Below are 21,418 nucleotides of genomic sequence, written 5' to 3' on the forward strand. Positions count from 1 at the left end.
CTACAAGGATGCAACATATAGCAAAGCAATAACATAACAACTACCCGGATTCCCATTAAGGGCCGGCCTTGGTGCCTTAGACCCTGTCGATATAGTGAGGATAACTCACCTCGCAAAGCCGATCTGCAGAAATACGATCACACTGCTCCAACCTCCGACACGAACTCCACCACTGATCAATACCAAAAGACGGAACTCAATAAATACCAATAATTACCAAAATACCCTTGGAAGTCAACTTGTCAACTCTTGGTCAAAGTCAAAGTCCTCAGTCGAAGTCCACCTTCCTGTGTGACCCTACTCGCCGAGTAGCCCCGTCGACTCGCCGAGTCCCACAATTCTGAGTCCCTTCTCGCTCAACTCACCGAGTCATCCCTCGACTCACCGATTCACCGTTCAACCAAAAAAGATTAGGACTCCACGACCAGACTCACCGAGTCCAAGGCAATCTTCAACAGACTCGCCGAGTTGTTCTTCCAACTCGTTGAGTTCCTTCCTATCTTCATGCAACTCGTCGAGTACACCTATGTGACTCGCCGAGTTACTACGCGACTCATGCCAAATCTCTAGCCCGACTCGTCGAGTCCAACGTGAAGTTCCATAATCTCGAGTCACAGAGCCACTCCTTTACTCCAAACACTAGATCAGGGTCCCTATGGTTCATTAGCAACATAAAGTTGCTACCTTTACGTGCTTCCATGACCCATTCATCAAAAACCAAGTTAAAATGGAACTTAACTCATTAGAGCTGGCTCTTGCATGGCTAATCAAAGGGATCTCTTCACATAGAATCCATATGGAACTCAGATCTGGAGTTTCAACTCCAGATCTAACTCATGCATCAAGATCTCAACATAAATTCTTCCAAACAAACCCTAAAGCTCCAAAAAGGTGGATCTAGAAGGAATAAAGCCAAGATGACGAATCCTTACCTCAAAACAACCTTCAACTGAACAGTAAACCAAATCTCCTTAAGCCTCCTTGATCCAAGCTCCTTAGTCTTGAAGATTTCCTTCTTAAATCACTTATCCAAGCTCCAAAATGCTCCCAAGGCTCTTCTCTTATGATTTTAGGGCTTCTGGTCCTCACAGGGGTGATAAGGTGCCGAAATGGGGGCTTAAGGCTCCTTAAATAGGGTGCAAACCCTAGGAATTAGGGTTTCTCATTCCAGCACCGACTCGTCGAGTCCAGCCTGCCGACTCGTCGAGTTGGTCACTAAACACGTGACCACAATCGCGACTCGACTCGTCGAGTCTATCCATTGACTCGCCGAGTCGATCCTCCTTAATTACACCAAGCACCCTGAACTTGCACTTCTGAACTCCGGGTGTTACAATTCTCCCCCACTTAAATTAGGCTTCGTCCTTGAAGCCTGCAGTAACACATCCCAGATGACACTCCCTCGATACAGCTCCTGGTCTCAACCGACCCAGGTTCCTCCGAATACTGCTATCGGACCTCTATAAAGTCCAACTCTTCCCTCCCAGAGTTACGACAACTGATTCAAGCCGGCCACCGGCTTCTTTCTGTGATAATAACCCTTATTAACCAATGATCACCCGATGATACTTTCATCACTCCAATTCACAACAATCACTTGACCCTTACCAAGCTAGATATCACCCTGAACCACCGGGTCCTGACCCAGTACCAAGCTGCTACCCCTTTCCTCGACTAGAATATCCTTTATCGAATTCACTTCTGGGACTCATCCCGCTTTCCTTTCCGAAACCAACTCGTTTCTTTCCGAGCTGACAGGATGGCACATCCTTCAGCTCCTAAGCAACTCCCATGAGCTGTCCCCTGCAGTCACATACACATGCTGAACCTATTCTAACATCCTCCAGCTGGAAAACCCGACACACTCACAATACCTACAAACATCCCCAGGATGAATTACCGCTACATACATAACTTCTTGATCACAACCATACTGGAAAATCCAAGGCTCCCTCCTTGCATCCCCTCCGAACTCCTCTGGTTCTACACTACCGGAAATCCTTCCGCAACCTCAACAGACACCCAACCCGGATGTGTTTCCATACCACTGGTACAATCCCAGTACTTACTACCCATAGCTGAAGCACTGTCGATAATCCACTTACTCCACTTCCTCCTCTTTTGGAGTACCCAAGCTCCTTCCGGAGCTACATGCCTTTCCTTTCCAGGAAATCCACTCAACAACCCTTACTGCACCTTCACGTGCCACTGAGCTACACTTCACTCTACATTATCCCTGTAGAGCAACTGCTATTCTCGAATTTCCATATACCCTGAAGCTGCTCGCAAGGACTCTCGGGTCCATGCACTGCTTTCCACTAACATGATCAATACTTGGGGCCAGACCATATCAATTATCATCCCCTGGTGACGCTTTTCCTCATTCTCCTAGCACCGATCCACTAACACATCCAGAGACTTCATCATGACTGGACCGCCTTACCATGCCTTCAGCCTATCTGGACCACTCTCGGAACCTTCAGCACATCTGGACCGCCCTCCTGGGCCTTCAGCCTGTATGGACCGTTCCTCGAGCCTTCGGTCTGACTGGTACGCCTTCCGGCCTTCAGTTTGTCCGGATCGCTCAAAACTGTCTTCTGTCACCCTGAACCATTCTTTTCGGGAATCTCTCCCGTACATACTGTTCTAGCCCTCTTGGGGTTTCGAACCCTAACTCCATTCTATATACTCAAATCCCGGCCTAACCCTAGGCCGAACCTTGTTCTGTATCCTGCCCCACTCATCTGACCTACTCATACCAGCCCACGCTCTTGGCTGACTGAAACACCGCTGAAACCCGAACAGCTAATTGACCTCTCATGCTATCGATCCTCCTAATAATTTCCAATTCTCCCCACTTAGAGCACTGACTACCAACCACCGGTGACTGAACCGGCATAATACATCATTTCTACTCAACATACTCCTATTACCCATGAACTGGTCCTGAAACAAGCAACTTCCACAAAATCACGTTCCGACCATGCACATCTCGTACTCTAAGGGAGTTCGACCCTCAGCTGAGTACTCCTCAAATTGCAAATGCTATACGCGACACGCAGACCAAAAAGCCTTATTCCCCACCAACGATTCCCATGGATGATAACCAACTAAGACTCCCAATACCAAAACTCTCGATCATACGATAAACCCGACGAAAAGACGAACGAATACCATACCATGAATCATGCGAACGAGACTAGCAAATATAAAATACTCCATAACAACCATAAGATAACAAGATATCAAGAAGGAAACATACCCGCAGCTGTATCCGGATTTGCCCTGACCTCCACTGCTATAAGCTGAAAAGCACGTCCCTGAGCCCTCGGGGGCTCTGCTCCACCTTGACCTCCACCCGTAATCCTCAAAGTGGCCGGTGCTGGAGCCTGCACCGGTCCGGCAGTAAGTTGTGGGCAGTTGGCCCTCATGTGACCAACCTGATGACACTGATAACAAATCCTCATATCCTGAACTGGGGATGACTGGCGATAATCCCTCGCATAATCCCCTTATCTCCCGCACTTTCGGCACGCACCACCGGACCTACAAACTCCGGTGTGACCCTTCCCGCACTTTCCACAAGTGCGGCTGCTCTGAACTCCCAACCTAGAATCAACGGTCTTGGACCGTTTCGGCGTCGGCTGCGACTGCGTCGGGGCCTGCCTCTGCTGTCTCAACTGTAACTTAATCTCCAACTCACGCCGCCTGGCAGCCTCCTGCAACTCTAACAAGGTATCACATCTCTGCATGGACACAAACTGCCTGATGTCCCTCTTGAGCATACTCAGATATTGGGACATCTGAGCCTGATCTGAGGCAAACTCAGGGCAAAACATTGCCCTCTCAGTGAACATCCTGGTGATCTTCATCAATGACTCTGTATCCTGCGTCAGCTCCAAGAACTCCTGAGCCAACCTTTCTCTCTCAACTCGAGGAACATAACGAGTGCTGAACATCTCCCAGAACTGATCCCATGTAACCGCAGCCCGCTGCGCATCAGAATAAGACCCCATAGTCAACCTCCACCAATCCTTCGCCCCGAGCCTCAACAGGTTCAGAGCACACCTCACCCTCTGATCAGCAGGGCATGAACATGTGAAGAAACACCCCTCCACATCCGACAACCATCGCATCGCAACGATTGGATCCTGAACTCCATCGAAAGTAGGGGGCTTCGTATTGTCGAAGTCCCGATACTGAAAACCTCTACCGACTCTTCCTCCTGCCGCTGATACAGCTGATGTAGCCGCCGCGGCAGCCGTCTCCATAAGAGCTACATAGCGCTCATCAAAGTACTCAACCATGGTGGTCTTGATCGACCCAAATAGTTCTGGCAACTCAGCCCGGAACATAGCAGCAACCTCATCATGCAGGATCTCACGAATCCTAGCATCCAACTCGTCCGTACTCATCTGGCCAACGACCTCGGGTGGTGCTGACCCCTCCTAACCACCCTCTCCCGCTCCTGATCCTGAACCGGATCCTACCTCAAAATGTCTTGTAATCGCCATTCTGCAATACACCAAGAGATCCTCAGAACCTCGCATAACCACCCAGAATGACTCTCTAATCAACCACCCAGGGGTTGTGACTTCCTTGATACGCGTATGGGTCATGTGCTTTCAGTAGTACGGGCCCATACTACCTTCCACACATACCCATATTTGTCACAAGTATCATCACAACGCCCCAAGCCTAACGAACATAGCAAGCACTCTATCCTCACTACTAGAATTTATGTTATCAGTTTGAGTCGTAAACAAATTCAAATACTGATGCTTTTCACAAGGCTAAGGCTGTGACCGAATACAAGGCTTTAGGATGTGCAGTTCTCTTAGGTTTTTGGATGTTATCAGTTTGAGTCGTAAACAAATTCTAATACTGACGCTTTTCACAAGGCTAAGGCTGTGACCGAATACAAGGCTTTTGGATGTGCAGTTCTCTTATGCTTCTCACAAGGTTGTGATCGAATACAAGGAGGCTAAGGCTGTATGTGTTCTTGATATGCTTTTTCCGGATTCTTTTAAACAAGATTTAGTAATCTGTTTTTTGTTAATAGGTTGGTTAGTTTGTTTGTAATGCAGCTTGGAGTTGAAACTGTCACGGTCTTTGTTGGCCCAGTCAGCTACTTGTTGTTGTCAAAACCTGCAAAGGGTGTCGAGAAAACCTTTGATCTTCTGTCTCTTCTTGATAAAATCCTTCCAATATACAAGTATGCTTATTTTTCCTAATCATTTTCATATTCTTTACAATAAACTAGAATCCCAGATTCATTACAACAAGAATTGCCCCTGCAGGGAAGTGATTGCTGAGTTAAAGGAAGCAGGTGCTATATATAATTACTGTTAAAAAAGTTGATGTTGACACCTGCATTCTCAGGCCACTGCTTTGAGAGGCTCAGACCACCATTGTGCCACCAATGCCGGTGCCAGGCTGGATGCCCAACAGAAATTACACGAAAATTAGGTGATGCTGATGGTAAGAATTTGGTAATTAGGCAATAGGCTTAAAGATTATGGTAAGAATACATTATACATCCATTTGGGAGAATGTAAAAAGTATGAAGTAGGTAGCTTACCCATTGATAAGTGTAAAGCCCAAAAACGGATCTACCAATGATCAAAAACGAATAACAAATGCACAATACGAATCAATAAGCAAAAATCGGATGAAACCAAGCTTGCATACGCTTTAAAGCAACAAAAACGTCATATACAACTTGGAAAATACGAAGGCATCAACAACCTTTAAGGCCTGACACAACACCCTATTTATAGACTCAACTTACAACCACAAGGTGTTTACAACCGTAAGGAGTTTACGGCCGTAAACACATTTGGACCGTAAACTCAAGACAAAAGCAATTATCCTACACACCCACTACCACTAACTACTATGCCTAGACCAAACCATTATTCAGGGTCTTTCAATCTCCCCCTTGGTTTGGACTAGCTCGGACCCATTCCTTTCTTCACTAGCATGACATCCATCTGGCCCATCGCGCCGTTCCACATCTTCTTGCTCAAAATCTCAGCAACCATTCTCGTATACGCCTTGGCTCCCTCCTCATAAACATCTTCAACAACTTTGATTTGAAAGTTGCTTAGATAATGAATATCCCACTTTCGGAACTGCAACAGGTCTCTACGATCATACAACCGGATATAACCATTCTTAAGCTTAATAACTGCACCAGAAGTATTCTCATCATAAACCCAACACTCTAGAGAACTGAGCGATCCGTCTTGATAACCTTGAGCAATAGGAAATTGTTTTACTTGCTTCGTGGGTGGCCACATGACTACCTGCAAAGGTTTATCGGAAGACGCCTCGAAAACATCTGGATGCTCCAAGATAACTGATTCAGCAGTTGGCATTGTCGGAAAACCCTTCTTGACTTATTCATCCAAAAAGAACTTGAATTGTGAAACTTGAGAATTATTCAGAAGATTGATAAATGGAGCCTGTGATAACTCCGCAAGATCAACTTTCGTCAAAGAACTAAAGGCATGAATATCTTTATACAACTCTGAATTACCACTTTTACGAATGATAATCCAAAGTCGAAGAACATCGTGAAATCCCCAAGCAGCCACACCAGATCGATCCCCAAACGTGTCTCAGAAACGAACAAGCTCAAGATCAGTTACAGTTACCATAGGCCCGCCCTTAGAAGCACTCCGAGTAGTATTCCTTTTGAACAACAATTGCCCTCTTTCAGCATCATCTTCTTGACCTTTTCGAATTATTTCTTGAATATGAGGAGCCACAGGAGGATCAACTGCGATACGTTCAGCAGTGCCAGAAGACTGACCGATCGGTACGTCTACTGGAAATGCCTGCAAGTGTAAATTAATTCTCTGTTCTTCTGCAGTTGCCTTATATTTATCGCCAAGATCAGCTTCCAATTTCTTTTTCAATTCAAAGTAACTAGAGGTCAGCAGATTGAAATGTTCCTGTAGATCTGAAATCTGCTTACTCTTCAATTTCTTATCCTTTTTAAATTCCGTCAGTTGCCTACTAAGATAAGTTTTATCAGACTGAAGCTCGGATACTTGAATACGAAGATCAATATTCTGAGCACGAAGCTCTGCTACTTGTATATCAAGTTCGATGTTCTTCTGGCTGAGCACTGGGACTTCCTTTTGTAAACTAGCAAGTGAAGAATTTTCATCTTGAGCACCCCCTTCATATATAGAAATGCCCTTTCCTCGAGGACTGGGTGAAAGGAGTTGTTCTTCTGCCATGTGTAAGGCCAGCCTCTCAGAAGCAGCATCCCTATTAAACCGTGGAACTGAAAAACCAGGCGGTGCTGAAGAACCGTCGACATCAAAAACTGAACTAGGTCCAGTTGAAAACACTTTCGTGGCAGAAAGTCGCATAGTGGTAGCAGTAATTGGCGGGGTAGGAAGACCACTAACCAAACTAGCAATTTGTTCGGACTGTCTTGTTTCAAGTCTTCGTCTCTTTGACTGAGGTTGGTCAGCTTGTGGAAGAAACACACTTACAAATGGTTCGGTAGTAGGAGAAATAGACACGGGAGGGGAACATCCCACAACTATCTCCATAGGAATTGAAGTTGTCACCATCTGTTCAGAAGTTGGAGTTTGCGTCTCAAGATTTTCGCTTGATTTCCCTGTCTCGGTTGTTGGCAAAACAACATCATCGACATTTTGAAAGATTGTGTCAAGATTTTCATTAGACACAATGTTGGTACTACTGGCCAGGGAAGCCACTATATCATCATTATCAAAACCTGTGAGGTCAAGATCATCAAAAGAATCATTTCTCTCATCACCATTAACCATTTCACCTTCAGCTTGTCTCTCACTCGACTCTTGTTCATGATCAGAAGCATTTTGGGCTTTTGGAGTTGGGGAATCTTCTTTTTCTGATTCTTCTTCTTCAGACACATCTATTACAATATTTGCTAGTGTTGACCCTTCAGTAGATGTCTTCTCAGAAGAAGTCTGTTCAGTCGATTCATACGACACTAGCGTCTCATCTAATTTCGTAAACTTGCCAAAATTTTCTAATGGATAAAGCCCTTGGAAAAAGAATTTTCCTCTTCTGTTTTGTTTGATGAGTCCTACGGTGTGTGGACCCAAAGACTTCATATCCAGTGTATCACCCGTCTTTCTCACCTCCGGAAACTGTATGTTGATGAACATTTGTATGAAACGGGGATATTGTAGAAAAGTATCCCTTGTAGAAGCTCTGATGTTTATTACGAATTCCTCAAGAATAAACTTCGAGAAATTGAAATGAGATCCCGCAGCCAGAGATACCAACGCACCAGTTGTGCGTTGAGAGATCTCATCTGCTCCAGATTTTCTACCTGAGACACAGCTTACGAATACATGAGCTAAGAATCTCCAATATGGATGGAGCAGCTTTTTCAAAGTCGGCGGATATGTTCCCTCGTAACTCATCCTTCGTAGTATCCTTTGAACATCTTCGATACCAATTTCCGTCGGATAGTTAGGTTGATCGTCAATTAATAACGCCTCACGAACAAAGCTTTCATTTATCACAATGTCTCGACCTTGCACCTTAGCCGTAACTGTGAAATTGTTGTCGTTATCCATATGCGACCTGGCAGTCACCCAAAATTCACGTATAAGATTCTGATAAATCACCGGGTTGACTGTTATTGCTGATGCTATACAACATTCACGTAGTCTGCGAATCATTGATCGCATGTCTGAATGTATGACCGGTGGATCTGCAAGAGTAATCGCTAGGTTGTGCATTTCCGCAAATTTGAGATTCGCCATCGTCTGCACTCAAACACAAGTGTAAGAAACCAAACCAAAAATAAAATTTATTTTGACCCAAAAAAATATTATAATAAAAATATGATCAAAAAAATTTATTTATCAACACACTTGCCCAAGAAAATCGTGACACAAAAAAATTGTAAAGCAGATCCAAAAATTGGTTCTTGGGCCGTAAACTGGAGTTTACGGCCTAAAGATCTTTTAAAAAAAAATTGATACACGATGTCGAAAAATTAATACACGATGATTCCTGAATTATTTCAATCACATATGGGCAGTAAACACTTGGATTCATGGGCCGTAAACATGGAGTTTACGGCCTATAAATGTGAACTTCGATTAATTCCCAAAAACCGACTATTTGCTTTGAGTTAACAACTGATATTTACATATTCGTGAATTAAAAGACAAATAGCACCACAATAAAATAAAATCAAGTCGAAAACTTCAATTTTCGGAGTTTACGGCCTATGCTTACGGACGTAAACACCCTCGAATCAGATTTTCTAATTTTTACACACAATAATACAGTGAAATGTTAAACAAAATACATATTTGTGATCTACAAGATATTACCTTTAAGATGATGTGTTCGTTTTTCCGAAAATTGAAAAAAAAATTCAGAGAGTTCTGGGAGTGAGTTTTCGGCCGGAAACTCGTGAATGAGGAGTTTCCGGCAGTGAACTCCCTTTTTACCTTTTTACCTTCCCTTACCTTCTTACCTGATAACTACCCAGTATATCCAACTTCCACCAATTAAATTAAATTAAAAAACTTTTTGAGGATTAATTTAATTTCGAAAATAAAATAAAATAAACTAAAACAAAAATAAAACCAACATAAAACTAAGTTAAAACAAAAATAAAATTAAATTAAATTAAAACAAAAAAAGTAAAAAGTAAAAATAAAATAAAATAAACTAAAATAAAATAAAATAAAATTTGAAATTGCACACCAAAAATTAAAATAAAATTAAATTAAATTAAAAATAAAAATAAAATTAAAAATAAAAAACTTTAACTATTATTTCTTTTGTGATGCTTGGATCAAAGTTATTGGACAATCTTATTCACTTCTCGGTACCCTCATTTTCACATCTCCGTCTGATCGATTGCCAGTATTGTGGTCCACTTAAACAAAAAAACTTTTGACAGATCTGGACATTTTACCAATGACAAGATTCAGACATGTATCTAATTATGAATATCTATCACTATGATAAATTCTAAATCTTGAATAAATTTATCCTATGACCATTTAACTGACTACAACCAGGGATATTGTTGTCCACCTAAATCGAGCAGCGAGATCTACCGACAACCTGTATATGTTCAATTTTAAGTATACTGGAACGTGTTTCCCGCTTCCTGACATGCTCCAGCCTTCAAGAACTTCCAGAGTACTCCTTACACCAGGTGAGCAGACAATCATTCAGATAGAGGATAGATTCAGAATTCATTAACTTATTACTTTAGAGGGATTGAGAAGTAGAAAGTTGCATATGCTGTGTACCAGGTCGGATTTGAGGTCATGCAAAGGAGACAACATATGGCTAACAGATAGGAGAAGTTTCACTGATATCACATGCAGAGAAGAGAATTGCATATGCTGTAATCCAGGTCGGATCTCTTCCAATCACGCAAAGGGTGCAGCATATGACTAACAGTAGGAAAGAAAAGAAAATGATATTCAACAGACCTAACTTATCGGAATTTACCAGTCGCCCCATCCAACCGGAATTAAGGACAAAATCCGCACATCGAGGAAAAATGACTCCACGGTTCCAGATACGGGTTATTTAGTGTGACCGATAGATTCTCATGTATATCTCCCTACTCAACCTATCTGAGCGTCGTGACATCAGGTTAAACGGTTCTAACTAGGTCAAAGTTTGTCAAGTCCTTAAATTCATTAGGTTCAACTTTTCCTAGTCAAGTCCATTTAAAATATTTCGTGCCTACCAGCACATCGAGTACAGATCGTAGACGATTCAACCTGGCTACAATATGTCAATTTAGATTGCCCGTTATCACTAGATAATTTCATTTCCCATCACAATACTTACAACCGAAATTGTCAATTGAAATGCTAAAGAAAAGCAAAAATATTTTTGGAGTTTTCATATTTTCTAAAGAAATGCTAAACAGAAATGACACTATTTTGGACTTTATTAATCTTTAATTTTTGTTGTTTTCGGATTTTTATTTCTCCCCCTAAATTTGTGCATGGGTGAGAATACGAAACAAAACAATGCACAAATTTAAACTAACCTAACAAAAATGCAAAATATAGACTAATAAAACCAAAAATAAAAGAAGAAAAAGAATATAAAAATTAAATTAAAAAAACTTAATCCTCAAAACGTATCATTTTCAGAAATCCCACAAGCACATCGAAGCGAGCTTTGTTAAAAGGTTTTGTGAAAAAGTCCGCCACATTGTTATCAGTGTGGACCTGTTCTATTCGAATTAAAGAACGTTCATAACAGTCTCGGATAAAGTGAATTTTAATATCGATGTGCTTGGGTTTTGAATGTTGGACTGGGTTCTTAGCAATTTGTATGGTTGCTTCATTATCACAATAGATAGGGGTTTCTAAGTAATTCAAACCGTAGTCCAACAGCTAATGTTGGATCCAGATAACTTGAGAACAGCAAGCTGATGCAGCTACATATTCCGCCTCTGCTGTCGAAGTCGAGACAGTATGCTGCTTCTTGCATTGCCATGAAACTAATCTGTCACCTAGGTATTGATATCCTCCTGAAGTTGATTTCCTGTCAAGCTCACAACCTCCATAATTGCTGTCAGTAAAAGCATAAAGATCAAATTCAGAATTCTTCGGATACCAAAGACCCAATTTAGGGCTTCCTTTGATATACCGAAAGATTCTTTTAACAGCAATAAGATGAGAGAGTTTAGGATTAGCCTGATAACGTGCACATTGACAAACTGCAAACATAATATCTGGTCAACTTGCAGTAAGATACATTAGGGATCCGATCATCGATCGATAGAGAGTTTGATCTACGGGTTCGCCTTCTGGATCTGGAGTTAGGAAAGGTCGTTCAGCCATCGGTGTAGAAGCAGATTTAGCATCGTGAAGTGCGAACTTCTCAAGAATATCCTCCACATACTTGGCCTGATGTAGTAGGATTCCGGTTGAATTTTGTTTAACCTGAAGCCCCAAAAACATGGTCATTTCTCCCAAAGAGCTCATTTCAAATCTTTTCTTCATTACACTTTCGAACTCCTTGCAAAGCTGTTGGCTGGTTGATCCAAAGATTATGTCGTCGACGTATATTTGAACAAGTATCTAGTCCTTGTCGACATGCTTTATGAACAATGTTTGATCGATAGTACCGCGAGTGTAACCATGTTCGAGCAAATGCTTTGTTAGAGTTGCATACCATGCTCTAGGAGCTTGATGTAGCCCATACAACGCTTTGTCCAACTTGTAAACATGATTAGGAAACTTCGGGTCGACAAACCCTGGAGGTTGATCAACGTAGATTTCTTCCTTCACTTTGCCATACAAGAAGGCAGTCTTGACATCCATTTGAAAAACAGTGAAATTCATATATGAAGCATATGCTAGGAAGATACGAATTGCCTCCAAGCGAGCTACGGGAGCATATACTTCAGTGTAGTCAAGACCCTCGACTTGTCGAAACCCACGAACTACCAGTCTAGCTTTGTTTCGCACAATAACCCCTGAATCGTCCTGCTTATTACGATAGACCCACCGTGTGTCAAGAGACTTTTTGCCCTTTGGTAACTCAACTAACTTCCAAACACCGAGTTTTTCAAATTGATGCAATTCCTCATGCATTGCATCCACCCAGCTAGGTTCATTTAGAGCCATTTCTACATTCTTGGGCTCAATTTGTGAGATGAAACAAGAATACAGACATGTATTAACGTCTCCACTCTGGCTTCTAGTTTTAACCCCATCCTCTAGCTGGCCGATGACGTTTTCGATCGGATGATCGCGTTGAACTCTTGAGGGTATTTCGTGGCTGATATCATTTAAGGAGACAGGGAGAGTGTGAATGTTGATCCCTCCTTCATTTGCTGGTTCGGCAGCACCAGATGGTTCTGCGACATAGTCATCTGCAATAAGATCAGGAAAGAGTAATTCCATGAATGTTGAGGAGACAGCGGAAGCATCGTTTGGAGTTAACTCTTTCTCTATAGACATATGAGGTGTCGTTCCATCATCAGAAGAATCAGTATGGACTGATTGAGGACTATCATGCACCACGAACGGACTCTCTTGAGGAGTAGAAGATGATTCTCCCGATAATGTTGAAGAAGACTCCCCCTCAGGTGTAGAAGAAGCCCCCCCCCCTCAGATGCAGCAGGAGATCCTCCCTTATGAGAACCAGAGGTATCTCCCTCAAGTGAGGCTTTAGCTTTCCCTTTTGATGAAACAGAAGATTTGGATACAGGCTTGTACACGACTTCTTCGTCTTCATCTTCATAAAAGCCCTTCCCATGCGAATCAGCTCGAGATACATTGTTTGAGTACATGTCTAAGGATTTAAAAAGTGACGTATAATCAAACAACCAATCCGGACCCACTCTTGCATCTGTCTCATTCTCTTCCAACCAACGCACGTCATAGGATTCCACAATCTGCTTGGTTTTCTTATTGTAGACTCTATAAGCGGTGCGGGCAGCATACCCCACAAAATAACAGTCATCGGCTTTGGCATTAAACCTCAGGTTGATGTCTAGGTGAAGAAGGGTGCAAGGACAGCCAAATACTCGAAAATGACTGACTGACGGCTTGTGACCATAGTAAATTTCATACGGGGTTTTCATTTGAGCTTTGTTGATGAGCACTCGATTCTGAACATAACAAGCAGTGTTTATCGCCTCCGCCCAAAAGAAAACAGGTAGCTTCGAGTCACACAGCATCGTTCTTGCCGCGTCTTTGAGTGTTCTGTTCTGCCTTTCAGCAACACCATTTTGTTGAGGTGTATGAGCTGAACTAAATTGACGCAGGATACCCTTTTTAGCACAAAAGTGATTGAGAACAAAATTCTTAAACTATGTTCCATTATCAGTACGAAGCGCCTTCACCCTTTGATTGGTCTGATTCTCAACAAGTATGATGAACTTTTTGATCAATTCAGTGACGCCAGCTTTGTTGGATAGAAAGAAAACCCACGTGAATCGAGAGAAATCATCAATCACAACTAAACAATAAGAACTTCTATTGATACTTAGCACGTTCACTAGACCAAACAAATCCATGTGAAGTAGTTGAAGAACCTGACTTATGGAGTTAACCTGTTTCGGCAAATGTGGCTTTCGATGATGCTTTCCGTGAGCACATGACACACATTTTTCAAACGTGATAAAGTCTTTGACAGGCAATCCACGGACCATCTCATTCTTCGCAAGACGATTTAGGTTCTTGGCGTTAGCGTGACCTAATCTTCGGTGCTACAGCATTGCAGTTTGCTTGGAGATCTTGGAGAACAAACAAGTAACTTGCTCTGGGAGATTGCTATTCATATCGATAATATAGGCGTTCCCATCCCTTTTCGACTTTACGAGAATCCATTCTTCCGGGATGACAAAGCCTGGCTTTAAGATCATGCATTCCTTGTCAGTGAAATGCGTAGAATAGCCCTTGTCAGAGATCTGAGAGACGCTTAACAGACTGTGTTTTAACTCGGGAGCGAAATTCACATTTTCAAAGCTTAGAACTCCATTTGACACCGTTCCCTTTTGTGTAATTTTTCCTCCATCTCCACCCGCAAAAGATACATACCCCCCATTAAATGATTGAATGTTGCGCAGTTGGGTGATACTCCCGTCATATGCCGGGAACAGCCACTGTCGACAAACCAGGGTCTGACGACATTTCCCCGCAACTATCCCTGCAAAATGTGCGGGTTTAATTAGATTTGGTCACCCAGGTCATGATCTTCCTGGGTGATCCCGATGCCTTTTCAGATTTATTGCACTCAAACTTCTCTGAGGACACAGATGATGTATTGGGAACAGGTTTGGGCCTCCATTTATAATTAGGTTTTCTGAAAAACTCAGTCAACTTTGTCATTTTATGTCTAACAATCTGCTTAAAGCATGTGTTACTTCTACCAGAGTTGGTTGAAGATCCACTACTACTTTGGGATGAGCTTGACCTTGGCGTGGCTATGCTCCTTTTTGGCAGACTGCACGGGACAAGGTGATTAAAAACCTTTTTATGTCTGTGAAAAATATCCCTGTTTCTATTTCGTTCAGCTGCCCAATCATCATTTCGAGAGCGACTTCTAGAGGAATTTCTATTTAAAGACCTTCCTCTGAACTCGTTCTCCCCTCTTGGAAGATTATGACTCACAAACATTCGATTAAGACAATTTCTAGCAATATGACCTCTAGTACCACAATTAAAACAAATCTGCTTGTTATTGTTAGAACTTGTGCTGCATTTATCAGATTCGTTTTCCCTACAAACACCCTTGCTTGTCTCACAGGAACATACAACATTATTAGGTTGTGAGGCAAGTGAGGGTGCTATACTTATGGAGGGTTGTGAAACTAGAGGTGTCTCAACATTTTTATCACAAACATTCAAATTGTCAACCAAATTGTTCAAAAATTTATCAGACATATTAAAAGCACTCAAAACTGTATCAGAAGTAGCAGCTACTGTATCAGAAGAATTAAAAACACCACAAGAAATATTGTCACTCAAAACATTTGGAAAAGAATTGTCTTTATTTAAAATAAAAGCTTCAGGTTTGGATTCGATTTTATTTTCAGAAACACATCCTTCAACTTTGTGCTTTGACTGATTCAAGGATTGATCTGCAGGAGAAGTAGAAATGTTAGTACTTTCAACATTAATAAATCCTCCCGAAACAAAACCGGAGGGCTTTCCATAAATCATAAATGATTCATTGACAATCTCTTCTTTGGACAAAGGCTTGGACACATATGAATGATTGAAAGGAGGGGGTACATGATTATACCCTAGACCTTTTGATTGATTCCTTTTAAACTGCATACTTTGGTCTATCATATTTGCAACCACCTCACTTGAAAAATCATATTTTCTAACATCAAGTTTGGCGGTCTCAAATTTTCCTTTCAAAGATTCAACTTCAGCCACTAGCTCAGCATTTTGTTTGACTACATAATCATAGTTTTCACATTTGTTACTGTAGTCTTCCTGGAGTCTCCTAAAGTCTTTAATTTTTTATTCTAGTTGAGCTTTAAGTGGTTTTTGTCCTTTTCGAAGTCGGTGCCCTTCATATCTAAGGTCTTCTATGTCTCTTATTAATTTGTCATTGAGTTCACGAAGAATCCTAAGATTTTCTATTTCATTGCCTAATGTCTCAATTTTATCCTGTAAATTTTTTACATAATCTATACAAGCCCTAGAGCATGATGGGAGACTTACCTTGGATGAATTAGGTTCATGTGAAGAGGATACCATCAATCCAAATTGTAGCTTCATCACACTGTCTTCAGCTAATACAATCCCTGCTAGAGTGTCATCCCTTACTTGTAATAGATGAGCATTTTCTGGTGCAGATAAATTGAGAGCTTGTATTTGATCATCCCAATCAAAAGATTGCGCAACCATAGCCTTTTCATTGTTTGCTTGACCACTGCTTCGGTTGTTCCCAACTGCAACCATTGTTCTATCATTATTAACCCTTCTATCGGGGTGTGGGCATTCACGAGCAAAATGCCCTGGCTCGTGGCAATTGAAACATCGAAGCTTTCCTTTGTTGAATCCAACCTTCCTGTCAGCGCTCATTCCCCAATTATTCTTTCCCATCTTCTTGGCAAATTGCTTTGCCCTAAAGACAGCCATGGCAATTTGCCACGTGATGTCCATCTCCTCAACATCCTCCGGATGGATTTGATCAAGATCTGCGAACGACAGTTGAGGAGGAAGCTCCCCAGCTACAAGAGCATTATAGCAATTGATTAGCCCTGCAGCAAAGACAATGTTCTCATCAAGCTCCTTTCCCTTTGAAGAAGAATAAGAAGCCACATTTGAAGGAGCTGTCAAGAATGATTGGTTCTGTGGCTGGGGCATGGCTGAGACAATGGGAGCCGATGGATGAGAGAGTATCTGAGTCTGAGGAGGTGCATTGAAGGATAAGCCTGCAGATGAATAAGAAAACGAAGACAGAGCATTGTTAGTTGAAATGCCAAGGTTTGCAGTCGAGTATGAGTTAACATGGTTTATCTCTCTTTGCTTGTCATCAATGTCACATGCTTTGATGACAGCCATCACTTCAGCTAGGATTAGGCGATTGAGATCTTAGGTCTTCTTAATCACAGCCACATTCATGTCCCAAGATTTTGGGAGAGCATTTAGTAGCTTCTTGTTGATCTCAGACTTTGTATAGAAGATCCCCGCTACAGTCATTTCGGTATTAAGAGTTGTAAACCGCTGTAACTGGGCTTCAAGAGTCTCGCCGGGCACATAATTGAACATGTTAAATCGTTGCCTTAACATGTCTTGGCGACTTTCTCGCATATCCTCGTTTCCTTCATATACTTTAATCAGTGCCTCCCATAATGCTTTGGCAGAAGTATATTCTCTGAAACCTTGTGCAATGTCTGGTGAGAGTGCCATAGTCAAGATGGCCAATGCCTTCTCTTGTTCCTCAATGGTCTCGAAATCCTCATCGGTATAATTTTCAATCTTCTTATCCACCACTTGTCCCGCGACTGTAGTGGTGATTCTGATCGGATCTTTGATTATGCACTTCCAGACTTTAAAATCCTTCATTTTTATATATTTTTCGATTCTGTACTTCCACTCGGAGAAGCCATCAGCAGACATAAGTCGAGGAATGCGCCTGGTTGTTCCCATCACAGCGTCAAGTTCTTGGTATTGATTTGAATTTTGTGTTTCCATTTTTTTTATTAAGATAAAATTTAATTGAAATAAAATTTAATTAAAAACTTAATTTGCTGTAAACTGATAAGAGATTTTAAATTTTTCTTTAGGCCGTAAACTCCAGTTTACGGTCAAAGAAAAATTTGAATTCCGATTTGTAATAAATTTTATTGATTATTAATTAATCAAATTACCGTGAATATTTAGGCCGTAAACTCTAGTTTACGGTCCAAAGACAATTTTGAATATTTACTCAGAAAAACGACGGATCAATTATCGGTTAACATAAAATTAATCTCACGAGTTTACGGTCAATGAAAATTAAACTCAGGTATTGGATTTTTATTTGAAAATAAACTCAATTAAATGCGATAATTAAAACTTGATATCAAAGGCTCGATTACTGTGTGAGAGAATTGTTTGCGGGGAATGAAGCTTAAAGAACTCGTGGCCGTGAATACGAGTTTACGGCCGTAAGCTATGGCCGTAAGCTTCGAGAAACTTCAAATTCGACTGGAATGAAACCTTCTTTATCACTGTGAATATCGATTTGGCTAAAAACGCAACTGTAGGGCGTCTTTGACACTGGTTATGCTCTGATACCAATTGTAAAGCCCGAAAACGGATCTACCAATGATCAAAAACGAATAACAAATGCACAATACGAATCAATAAGCAAAAATCGGATGAAACCAAGCTTGCATACGCTTTAAAGCAACAAAAACGTCAGATACAACTTGGAAAATACGAAGGCATCAACAACCTTTAAAGCCTGACACAACACCCTATTTATAGACTCAACTTACAACCGCAAGGTGTTTACAGCCGTAAGGAGTTTACGGCCATAAACACATTTGGATCGTAAACTCAAGACAAAAGCAATTATCCTACACACCCACTACCACTAACTACTATGCCTAGACCAAACCATTATTCAGGGTCTTTCAATAAGCACCTTCTTGAGTTACATCAAGAACAGTTACGCAATCATCACTGGACTTTAGGTTGCTCTTAACTTTCAGAAAATCCTTCGCCTATATGAACATAAATTCTATTAGAGATTAATATGATATGAACATCATCTAGAATAAGGAAAATTTTAAAAGGGGACAAAAGAGTAATATTTACAGATTGTAAAATTCTTTCAGATGCGTCTACTCCCAACTGTCTCAGACCTGTAGTTGCCTACATAGAGATGTATGTATTAGGTATATAAGCATATAAATTTTACAAAATACAAAAGTATTACTAGAGAAATACAAACCACTAACCCCAACTTTGACTGGTGTATTTTGGTGCTTATTTGCTGGAACAACAACTTCTTCTTTCTATAAAATAGGCAGAAGGGAATCTGCAGCTGCTTTAGGGTCGGTTGCAAATGCACTCAGACCTGGTTTCAGCTACATTATAAAAGTATCAATTGAAATCTTAGTACTATTCTTACAGTAGGAAAATTTGGAATGTCAATAACAATTGAAAGCAAACTTTTATCTATTTCTCAAGGCTAAAGAAAATTAGGTGATGCTGATGTCAGATTTTATCGTATCAAGGATTTATCAGGAAAACCCATTTCCTATTTTTACTTTGACCCATACTCTTGCTCAACTGAGAAAAGAGGTGGTGCATGGATGGATGAAGTTGTTGTAAGAAGTCGTTTACTATCAGATGACAAAAACTCTGTTAGGTTACCAATTGCCCATATGGTCTGCAACCAAATGCCACCTGTTGGACACAAGCCAAGCCTTATGACATTTTGTGAGGTACATCCATCCATCCATCCATACATGCATATTGTATATCAAAATGAGATGATGAAAATATGATGTAATGTAATTTGTGCAAACTTGTGTTGTTTATGTTTTGGTTGAAAGCTCTTAGTTAATCCAATTTTTAAAAAAAGTAATCCATTTGAGTTTGGGCATATACTTTTGGTTATTAATTTAGGTGGAGACCACTCTTGTACGCGTATGGGCGATATGAGGAGGTACACTGTTATATTATTACCTTTGGTTTTCTTGTATATACCTTACCATTTGAGATGGTTGGATTCCTCAGGAATTGGAATTGAATTCCATTTGATTCACAAAATCCTACCAGTGATTCCATAAATTCATGTTATTTCAATTCCAATTTCTACAAATATACAAGCATATGCAATCTAAGCCCCATTATTAACATTGTAGTATGCTGGTTATCATCAAATTTTGTAGTTGGATCTTCTGCCAACCAAACGCGTGACAGGTTCCAATTCTTCTTCAATTCCAGTTCCTGCCAAAACATTGCTACTGTTGAATACAAGGTAGGGGCATTTATGTCTTTTCACCAATCTTGTTGCATATTCTTAACTTATCTAATTTTGGCAGATTGATCCTACTACATGGCCAATAATGATCTTTAGGGTCTGCTAGAAGGATTGGAGATTGCAGTTAAGCTTCTTTCTAAGACTTCACGCTAAGGACTTGGTGAATTTAAGCTAGAAATGTTTTACTTGATTTGGAAATGAACCCTAAGATATCATACTTTGGCATGGCTAGAAGCTTTGGAGGAAACGAGACTCAAGCAAAAGCAAACACACAGAGAGTTGTTGGCACATAGTAAGCTAGATAATGCAATTGTATATAAATTCTACTTCTCTTGAGTTTATTTTTTTATAACATTTACTCACTATTGGAATAATTATTTGTATTTGACATATAACTAAAATGAATTATATTTGTTATTTATGGTATTTTATTTTGTATTATGAGATTTTTAATGTGTTATTTAATTTGAAAATTAGTAAACCTATCAAAATATATAATTTTTAAAACATTTAACTTTATGACACGCGAAAATGTGTGTCGTCTTTCTTTATGACAGGGGCTTTAATGATACACAATATGCGTCGTAAATGCGCGTCGTAAATAGACGACACGCAAAAGCGCGTCGTCTCTTGTTATAACAGGGCCTTCCTTGACACGCATTGTGTGTCGTAAGAGCGCGTCATAAATGTGCGTCGTAAATAGACGACGCGCAAAAGCGCATCGTCTCTCGTTATGACAGGGCCTTTCATGACGCGCATTTTCACGTCGTCTGAGCGTTTTACGACGCGCAATGAGCGTCGTAAAAGGCCTTTTTTCTAGTAGTGTTTTGGGTTGCCTTCACCATATCAACTTGACAGGATGATTTGTTAAGAGAGAAGAGATATTATTAATATATTATGAGAATGATATATTAAAAGAATAATAATGTTGTTTGATTAATATAAGTCATATATTAAGGGTGGACGGATTTTTAGGGTTAGGAGACCATAAAATCGTCCAAGCCTAATATCTAGGAGGATCTTGGATTGCTTAGGGCCTAAGTTATTCAATTAGGGTTAAAGGTGAAACCCTAGTAGCTCATAGTATAAATAGATCCCTAGGGTGAGGGAAATCGGCACTCATGCAAGGCAAGGAATCCTAGGGCCGATTTCTCACCCTCTTCTTTCTCTCTCAAGATCATTCTCTTGCTAGTTGGTGTTTGTAAGCCATTAGAGGAGTGACAATTGTGACTCTAAGCTCCAAGAAGAAGAAGTATCAAGCAAGTAATCCAAGGTATTGTTCTAGATCCAATCTCATATGATTAGACTCAATTGTTTTCATTAGATCTAGTATTGTAAGTCTTGGATGCAATGCATGTTCAATTAGAGAAACCTAGATCCAAGCAATTAGGGTTTGCATGTGCACATAGGAAAGTTCTTATGACTCAAACCCATCAGTGGTATCAGAGCTTTG

At 40.8% G+C, this 21,418-nt stretch overlaps 1 protein-coding gene across 1 annotated transcript; it reads right to left on the reverse strand.

Annotated features, from left to right (window-relative positions):
- Positions 1–17,078: 17,078 nt before the first annotated feature.
- LOC145104077 (uncharacterized) lies at positions 17,079–17,681 on the reverse strand. The gene has a single exon (XM_079041356.1). It carries the CDS (start codon positions 17,679–17,681, stop codon positions 17,079–17,081), a length of 603 nt encoding a protein of 200 aa, XP_078897482.1.
- Positions 17,682–21,418: the final 3,737 nt, after the last annotated feature.

The sequence above is a fragment of the Lactuca virosa genome, chromosome 4 (genome assembly GCF_052849685.1).
Source record: "Lactuca virosa cultivar CGN04683 chromosome 4, Lactuca_virosa_CGN04683_v6, whole genome shotgun sequence".
NCBI classification, from domain to species: domain Eukaryota; kingdom Viridiplantae; phylum Streptophyta; class Magnoliopsida; order Asterales; family Asteraceae; genus Lactuca; species Lactuca virosa.

Coding starts and splice junctions, on each gene's coding strand:
- LOC145104077 (XM_079041356.1), bottom strand. CDS start 17,681: ATGGAAACACAAAATTCAAATCAATACCAAGAACTTGACGCTGTGATG.